This window comes from Loa loa, assembly GCF_000183805.2.
Source record: "Loa loa unplaced genomic scaffold supercont3.82, whole genome shotgun sequence".
NCBI lineage: Eukaryota > Metazoa > Nematoda > Chromadorea > Rhabditida > Onchocercidae > Loa > Loa loa.
The window spans coordinates 108,970-118,021 of NW_018108262.1; the positions used below are offsets into that span (position 1 = coordinate 108,970).

The 9,052-nt window shown below is 32.5% G+C and overlaps 3 protein-coding genes across 4 annotated transcripts in view; 1 reads left to right on the plus strand and 2 right to left on the minus strand.

Annotated features, from left to right (window-relative positions):
- Positions 1-149: 149 nt before the first annotated feature.
- Positions 150-4,633, minus strand: LOAG_10133 (hypothetical protein). Its single transcript, XM_020448097.1, has 11 exons — positions 4,349-4,633; positions 3,778-4,054; positions 3,411-3,617; positions 2,908-3,057; positions 2,489-2,673; positions 1,986-2,088; positions 1,701-1,784; positions 1,413-1,573; positions 901-1,012; positions 714-810; positions 150-312 (listed from the first exon to the last, which is right to left on the minus strand). The coding sequence occupies exons 1-11, from the start codon at positions 4,484-4,486 to the stop codon at positions 210-212; spliced, it is 1,617 nt and encodes a 538-aa protein (XP_020301730.1). The 5' UTR covers positions 4,487-4,633; the 3' UTR covers positions 150-209.
- Positions 4,634-4,677: 44 nt separating this feature from the next.
- LOAG_17489 (hypothetical protein) lies at positions 4,678-4,926 on the minus strand (the record flags this gene model as incomplete). The annotated part of the gene is made up of 1 exon (XM_020450150.1): positions 4,678-4,926. One exon carries the CDS (start codon positions 4,924-4,926, stop codon positions 4,678-4,680), a length of 249 nt encoding a protein of 82 aa, XP_020306216.1.
- Positions 4,927-5,756: 830 nt separating this feature from the next.
- LOAG_17490 overlaps positions 5,757-9,052 on the plus strand; it is a gene marked incomplete at its 3' end in the record, with an annotated part of 5,314 nt that continues 2,018 nt past the window's right edge. The window contains exons 1-5 of one of the 2 annotated variants that reach the window (XM_020450151.1): positions 5,757-5,922; positions 6,759-6,988; positions 7,289-7,427; positions 7,585-7,801; positions 8,292-8,379. In XM_020450151.1, coding sequence (XP_020306217.1) covers positions 5,771-5,922; positions 6,759-6,988; positions 7,289-7,427; positions 7,585-7,801; positions 8,292-8,379 — 826 coding nt within the window. In that variant the 5' untranslated portion in view covers positions 5,757-5,770. Of the gene's footprint in view, positions 5,923-6,685; positions 6,989-7,288; positions 7,428-7,584; positions 7,802-8,291; positions 8,380-9,052 lie in introns of those variants that run through there. The other variant, XM_020450152.1, reaches the window with a different exon arrangement.

Genomic DNA, 9,052 nt, shown 5'->3' on the forward strand with positions numbered 1-9,052 from the left:
AAAAAAAAAGAAAACAACAATCTGAACTTTATGAACATTTCAAACCTTCATTTTAAAATATAATTTGGTAACTAATAACAAAACAGAGAACCCGTAGAGTATGGAAAACAATACCACGTCAATACAATTTATTGCTTTAACAAATCAAACTCCGGAATTTCAAAAAAAAAAAGTCTGGAACATCAAGCTACAGTGAGATAAAGAATACCCTATACAGTATGTTTATATAACTTCCATATTGCGAGGATGAAATTTACAGCTAAAAGTGTCGTTCCATATGCCAAAGTCACTCGCTTTATTAATCGTTGTCTCCTAAACGAGCCAATAAAAATAATTTTTCTTTCTAGTTTCAACTGTACTTTAAAATTAACTGACAGATGCAAATAAGCTTTTTCAGGAATAGCGAACAGCCGTAAATTCAGATGGGGTTGAAAAGTTTGCCAAATTTAAGAGCAGCAAAATGCCACAGCATGTTAGAAAGTACTATACAGTGAAAGAAAAAAGAAAAATCACTGCTTAGTTTTCTCTCTCTAATTTTTGTCTTAGTTCTTATCTTTCGAACCGCATCACGGATGATTCATATGCCAAAATCTAAGGGAAAGCGCAGCTAGTTAGGTATCTAGCTGCTACAGTTGCCAAAACTTAGATTTTCTAATAAATTCCTTTTCAGCTGAGAATCCACTTTTAATTAAAATTGAGATGAAATAAAAAACCTCAGTCTCAACTTGCTGAACATGAAATCCACAAAATTCGAACAAATGTATTGGCCATCAAGATAAATGCAAGGTACCGCATTGATAACAGCAAAAGCTAGAAAAATTGCGTATTACGAATCCTAAATATTTATTCAGTTTAGTAAAAAACGAAGTCAAAAGTTAAACTAAACAAAAACAAACAAACCAAATGAAAATGTGAAGAGATACTTTGCTACCAGCTCAATAACGTAAGGTATGAATGTCGACGAGAATGGCGGTCGAGGCACGTAATTGCTCACCTGCACATCGAATTCCAACTATAAAAATACAAGTGTTTCGTCGGAAATAAAATCTCCTATTAAAATGTGCAAACGTTTCATTGCAAAACATTTCTATTTTTAATTCCCAGAATATATTGTCCCTTCAAGTATGAGACTTGATTCCTTCCTTTTACTTCGAATCTAGTCCGATGATGACAAATTGCTTAGATTAAACTACGTTAACCATTACCATTACTCTTCTTGAAAAAAAAAAAATTTAATATTTCCCTTGATAACAGGTAATGTTAAACCAATAAATGTGATTAATGTTTCGATGGAAACCAGGTGTTATATTAGGACTTCAACCGTTCATCTTTTGGAACAACTTGAATAATAATAATGAACAACTATAGAATTGCCTAGAGAAATTATTGGAAGGTCATATTCAAACAATTACCTCCTTGACGTACCCCACATAAAGAACTATACGCGATGCATTCCCGACCAAAATCCTCATAAATGACATGTTACCCAGAAGGGCAGGGAAAACGCAAGATGAATGGGGAGTTGACAAAGTTCGACTTGCGCAATTTTCAGTAGAACTGCAAGGCTGTAAACCTGAAAAATTTCAGTACTAGACGATTCAATTTTATGGATTCTGCTGCAAATCTTGAAAAAATTTGCAGAACCATTTTCTCAGAAATCTCAAGACATTTAAATTAATGAAAAGTTGTCTTGAACGAACCTGCTACATACCTCGCTGATAAACATGTGCATATTTTCGCCGAAAAATACTCTAGCAATTCATGATGTCGTTCTTGAGCTAATTCTGTAAATATTAAAAGATAACATGAAAAAAAAAGTATGCAGAATTTTGCTAGCTCTGTCTCCAAGCAAACGAAAAAACGAAAACATGGAGCAGATCCTTCTGTTATTAAATTGAAACAAACTAACTTGAAGTAAGATTCACGAGACGTCGACATGACCATGAATGTAAATAAATGTAACATAAGGTAAAATCAAAACATACGGGTGGCGTGCATCCAATCCCGTACATAAAAACACATATATGAAGCTGAATTATTCCACGTTGAGTTGCGACAACAGTCCAGTTCGTTCTCTACCAAATGCATCTAAAATGATTAACACTTTCCGCATACTATCACAGTTGATTTAAGCAACTTTTTCAACCGTACGATTGATTGAATCCACACTTTTTCACTAACCTCTCACTGTTAGTTAAACCTAACTGTTAAAAATATTGATAAGGATAGCGAATGCCATGCCGCATAATTTCAATAATGTCATTTTTTATAGAGTTTTTGCCAAGGCAAATTACATCTTTTACCGTTTAGAATGGACAAGCTAACTAGTAGATAAAAAGCCAAATAACATGCTACCATGATCCCAGAAAACACAAGTAAATTTTGTTCTACAAAAGTGTTCAAATCAAATGATTTCTACTTATGCAAAAAGATAGTCTAACAATAATTCAGTGAAATCTGAAGAGTAATGAATAATTGAAAACACAACCTCATCTGCAACATTTTCCGCAATTACGTCATCCGGTACACAAAATCCTGAGTTAGTATACTTAATTGTCGTCAGACAGCTATTCCAATCGTTAACATTGTTTACGTTACAACTATTTATTGCCTGGATAACACTACCTTCATATAAACCAGTTGGTCCAGTTAAGGGCGAATCCTTCTGAACATCTGAAATCTACAACAACATCTTCATAGAATTTCACCATCCAACCATTAAGTGAATACATACACATATGGCATATGATTGTCTCATTATTATGAAGTCACTGCGTATCCCCACCCATAATCACATGTTTAACACAATTTAAAGTAAAAGGATTTCATAAGTTTATCTGAACAATTCAAGTGATTTAGAAATTATATTGCTCATCTTCATGGCAGAAAACTGATAATTCAAAGAACCTTCAACGTAAACACCCGCGTCAGAAATATAAAGTGGTGAAACAATAAAAGAAGTAGATTCGTAAAGCATCCATGCAAATAATGCAAGCACCAAATTATGCCATACACCCGCGCAACTGATTCGCAACTTTTGTACAGGAGATAAACGTCCTAAAGAGAATCAGTAATGATTCATCAGATGCAAGGATTTAAATAACATTCGAATTATAAAAGCATTGTCATCCAACGTATTTCTTTTTTTTGAAGCTTTTCTATTTAACGAAATGTGTAATTTTTCTCTTCAGTATTCGTATTTAAACGGAAACTTGCACAACTTGGTAAATCCTTTAAAAATGAGGACTTAACATCATGAAATAATGTTTTGTAGCTATATACCATCGTGATTTATAACGTATATTCATGAAATTACTGATGATCTGAATGAGTTAACTAGAATTGAGAAAAACTTTGAAAAAAAACTTTATTCGGAATGCAAAATGATTTTACAAATAGCAAAAACTCACGCACTGCAGCAGCATCAATTTCAACGTAAGCACCAAAATATATGGCAAGAAGGATGAAACCCATACTTGTAACCGGAACATTGGTACTTAATGCAGCTAACATATGTCCCATTTCATGGATTACTGCTGCGATCAATAAAATCCCAATATATAATGGCAGTTGTGTCCACGGAATGTTCCAGCCAGGAATTACAAATTTCAAACCTTCTGAAAGTAAAGCAGATTCATAGTACTCTATTAAGGTTAACACTAAATCTTTTGACCTGAAAAACTGCACATGATGCCATGGAATTGTTCTCGGTCATCTTTGTAATTGCAACAAATGGAAGACAGAATTAAGTAGCTAATATTAAAATGAATTGATAACCATTTTCTTCGATGTACTTCTTCCTAACTGCTGCAGCTTCCACCTGGTAAACATTCATAACTGAACCATCTGAAGCAAACGAATGGAAGTATTCGAACCACCATGAACTTATTTCGATCACAGAACGCTTTGAAAGATATAGGATTATCCCAAACGAGCAAAATATAGCCGAAATAATCCCAATCGTAAACCAAATTGTAAACAGATATGAGAGTAGGCTATTTTTTATGAATGTTTTAAGTATCGTGCATGGTGATCGAATAGGAACAAAGCGAATCTGAAAAGCACTCTAAATTTTATTATGATCTATTTCATTAATAATATGATGTTTACGGATTAAATCGAACCTTCCTGTTTCATTATCAACATCTTCAAGTATTATCATTATCAACATCTTCAAGTATTATCATTATCGATCCTTGAAGCAATTAATTATCACGATTTTAAAATCAGCGTCATTATCATTGCTACATTCTAAGACAGGAAGAGATGCGATCAACTTTATTTTTAATTTCTCAATATTAAAATCTGAATGTAAATTTAAGTCAATAAAAGTTGTAAAATTGTTAACCTGAAAAAGGGTAACAATTAATTCATAGCGTTCAGCAAATGCCATATAAATGGGTGACCGAAATGATCGAAGAAAATAATCCAATAAAATGATTGTACTCCAAAATGCCATAAACCAAGCCAAAATGGTGAACAACATTTAGGATGCAAAAAAAGACGACAACAATAGCTGACAGATATCCATTAAGCAATAGCAATCTATCAGTAATATAAATTTTGCCACAGCATCATGTCATCGATTCATAATTGATTGGCAATAATTATCATTCTTCTATTTAATCTGAAATGAAACCGAAACTACATTAATCAATTAAAATTCAATTTAAAATGTCACATGAAAAGTAGGAGAAAATCAATTTCTGCATCAATAATTCCCGTTAAACCTTCGCAACTATTTCCAACGCCCACCTTTCTCTCATGTCCATCCATCCATTTATCGCACCATCCACCCACTCCCACGCACTGCCACATCTGTTTATCCACCCACACATGTACTCCCACACATACACTCCGAAATCTTATGTCCACACCTACTCCTTGTTTTGTCACTTTGACGATATCGTTGTGTGACGCAAGCATATCACGCTTACTCAGACGTTTTACGTTTTTCGAATTAGCTTACACATCATTAGTCGTTGCGCGTTTTACGTAAGGTTTTACGTTTCACAGGAAAATTTACATTGATTTGCTTTCTTAATGATTGATCCTTTTACGATTAATTAATATGTTTCATGTGAATGAAAAATTTTTTTTCACGTAAACACAAAATCATGAATTACGTACTTTTGATTCAGCTGACCCTAAAAGGATAATAGCAATTGATTAAGGTATAAAAGACAATGATAACATATAAATCACACGTGTTATTTTTAACAGAAGTTATTTTAAGTTAAATAAGTAGGTAAAATGAATAAAATGAAATTACTCAGTAATCAACTTATTTCACCCATAATTTACTTTGTTATAATTTGCTTTGTAATTACTAACGAACGACCAATAAAGTGGATATGCTATTTGCATACATGTTTACTTTACCTTCTTACCTTTGACTTGTTACTTTTTTTCCCAAAGCAATATTAAAAGTAAATGAAGTAAATTTTAGGAAAATTTATAAAGTAAAATGAATTTTTGGTGCTATGTATATGTACGTTATACTTCAGGAAAGTATTATGTGAATAAATAGATTTCATAATATTTTTGTTGACGTAATGAGTACATAGCAATGTTGAAAAATATTTCATTAATTGCGATATTTCACAGAATAATTCATGATTAGCATATAGTTATTAACTAAAATTAACGTATACAATTGACAATTGACATATTAAGGCTAAAATATCCATGATTGGCGTGTTATTAAGAAATGTCAGCAGAATGATCTTTTCAAGTTTAGATGAATTTGATGTTTTATTTTCAGGAAGGTATGCCATTGAAAAGCTGGCAGACACGGTCATTTCTTATTGAGCTCAAACCACGAAGCGAATTTGCTTCACTCTTTGTAGATTGTCCACCGTCAGATGATAATGAAACAAGCTGCTATGATAATCAACAAATGCAAAATGACACTACAGAAAGGTAATTCGGAAAAAAATTGTTAGAAAGGATATTTATCGTTTCCAGTTTGTCGAACCTTAAGTGTTATAAAAGTTGGAGAGGAAATTATGCATTAATTCATTCATTTTATTATTTCGATTCGTTGCCCAACATTTCGAAAGCTTAGCTTCATAAAATGGTTAAATTCTCCAAACGATACACTGATTAGTAAAAGTAGTAATAGAGGAAAGAGAGCAGAAGAAAGTAGTATTACCTTATGGGTTCTTAGATCCTACCATAGAATTGAAAGGTTTGGTAGATTGTTTGGTATGTATATCATCACTTCTCATTTTATCCCTTCCACTCTTGTTATCTAATTATTTCTCTTTCAGTTGTGTGTTGGATCGATGCAGTACTAATTTTTTCAGATCGTTAATTATTGATGATGTACGACTCAACTTATCTCTTTCTTTAATCTTCATTTTCTCTTTTCCTCCTTTTTGACCTTTTTTTTACCCTTAAAAATTACCTTTTAAGGAAAAATTCCTTAAAAATTACCACTTCTTACTTCATCCTTTCCTCTTTTTTGTTAAGAGGTTTCAAGTAGTGAGGTTGCAAAATCGACTCCTTCATCCATGCCAATATGCCGGATATTATTAACAAAGGGAAAAAAGCATGTGAAAAAATAAAAATCTTAAAATATGAATACCATGTGATATGAAGTATTATTTATGATATTCTATGCCTTTCAAAATTGACCGTTGATAATTTTTATTCTCTTGACTGTTTCATAAGAGATTAATATGAATTATAATTGATAATATTCTTTCAAAAAAGAAAAAAATAAGAAAAATAAGGAATCGGATGTATTTTTTCAGTAATGAAACGGTGGAACGAAAGGAAATGATACATTTTCATGAACATTCTATCGAAATGAGTTCAATAGTTCAGCAAAGGAAATGTACTGTCACCGAAATGTTGCCATCATATTGGGCGAAATTTGGTGATCTTACTTTATATCCAAATTCCATTTGCGCACTTACTTGGGCTGATAATCATCGGCTGTTTATGTGCAAAATACGGATCGTTGTTGGTGAATGTCCTTTAGGTAAAGTTATTATCTCGTCTTTATTTGTCGGTATAAAGTAGTAGTGTTCCAAAGTAACTAACAAAATGCCTTGATTGAAATTGTGAAAAGTTACTGGAAAATTTCATCATCTTTAGATTACAATGATTCATTTATGCCTATTAATTACATATGTGTAATTTACTTTAATATTTGATTAGTTGCTGTAAACTTTGCTCTTACATAAACTGATGGTAGTTTATTATGATTGCAGTACTGTTTGTAGACTACACAACGTGAAAACAGTGCTATTCTATTCTTCTTTTTCTTGTTTATTTTCAGTACCGAAAACATTTCATCAATTAGCAGTTGGTGCATTATCTGGTATGCTTCTGGATGAATATATCGAGAATGCTCAATCAGTTCCTGTGCAAGCAGAATGTGCGGAATGTTCAGCTACTTTATTGAGTCATTCCAAAGAGTGCGTTTATTTTTTCTCTAAATTACACTTCTTGTTTTTCGATTCTCTCTTTTCCTATTTTTTTGTCATTTTTTTTCCTACTTGCTATTCTTTTTTTTCTACTATCTCATTATTTGTTCTGAAAATCAATATAGTTTCCAATAAAATTTAGTTCTAGTTTACAATTGCAATCATTACCGGAAGATAGTTGGTTGAATACTTCACCATCTATGGAATATTTTTGTCGTGATACATGTGGTGGTGCTTCACATTCCCACGGGCATCATGGAGCGCATAGTTCAGATTTGATATATGCCAATGATGCGCAGAAACAATGGCTTCCAAATGAACAACGAATTGTCATATCAGATTCGTATTTTCTAGTGTTAAAAAAGGTTTGTGTTTTTGTTTCACTGCGAGATGATGAGTTCGCTGTAGTATGAATTTATCATGATCGAATAAGGTTCGGTTTCTTTCCCTAAGATAATGATTGCAAGGGTAGGGAAAAGATATTTGTTAATTTGCACAATTTAGAAGAAAAATGAATGACTGCCTCATTAGTGTTCACTGGATTGTTAGTATCCTCAGCTTCAGCAGCTATTGACTTTAAGTAGCTGCTGAGAAGTAAACGGTGGCACACTGAACATAGAATTAATTTTTTTCTCCTCATTCATCTTTCACACAGCGAAAATTCTTTTCCGACCTTTTAATCATTACCTGTCATAAGAAATGAACTAAAATATTATTTCATTTCATTCACGATTACTTTATATTAATTAGTCGAATTTTTTTCAACATGGTATAGTAATCGTGATGTATTTCATTATTTTTGAATTTTTTTGAAAAAAAGTTGGAGAACTGATTTGGAGAATAGTTTTTCTTCAGATGATTACCTCGAACGCAGTGACCATTGATGAGTCCAATATTGTACTCTGCGCCAAATGTTCTATGGAGATTGGAGTTATTCTCAAAAGTTCGTTTTTGCTGTTTTATCCAATTAAGCTATAGTTTCTTGCAACGGTTTATGCGACATACGATGTGCTACTTCAACTGTGATTATCATCTCTCCTTCTTGTCGTTTGGACGTGATATTTTCGATCTTTATCTATCCAGTAGCTTCTCGTAATTTACAATCTCCCCACTGTCGTGCAAATATTGCAGTGCAAAGATCTGGTTAGTGAAGTATTTCTGAGTTCCGAACATAGGTTTTCAGCTGCTCTCTTTGGGCTAGTCATTGATCGGTTTCGAAGTACGTAACTCTGTTAAAATAACTCGGTCGCCCAATGCTTTTCATAATAATTTTACTGCTTACAAACCTTGGTTAACTTCTAACTTTTCCTTCTAACTTTTCTTTTTCCTTCAATTTTAATTGAACTTCCTTCAATAACTTCTAACTTTTCCTTCAATTTTAAGGAAATATCTTAATTTTGGTTCTAATAAGTTTTGGCTGTTGTAACTTTGTAGCATCAAAAATATTTTCAGGAAATACTGACATTGTGCAGTTTCATCATGTAATGTGCAATCTGCTGGTAACTGATAGCAGAGAAACTTACATAAATACCAGGTTAGTTGATTTCTGATACTATATTACAGACGGGAATATTTGAACTATTCCTTTCTTTTTAAATCTTTTTTCATTTCATGGA

What these genes read in the sequence shown, in the direction of transcription:
- LOAG_10133 (XM_020448097.1), bottom strand. Translation starts at nt 4,486, where the DNA reads ATGTTGTTCACCATTTTGGCTTGGTTTATGGCATTTTGGAGTACAATC. An exon ending in CGCGGGTGTTTACGTTGAAG is followed by an intron (nt 2,674 to 2,907) that starts GTTCTTTGAATT and finishes TGTAGATTTCAG; the next exon opens with ATGTTCAGAAGGATTCGCCC. An exon ending in GGATTGGATGCACGCCACCC is followed by an intron (nt 1,785 to 1,985) that starts GTATGTTTTGAT and finishes TAATATTTACAG; the next exon opens with AATTAGCTCAAGAACGACAT.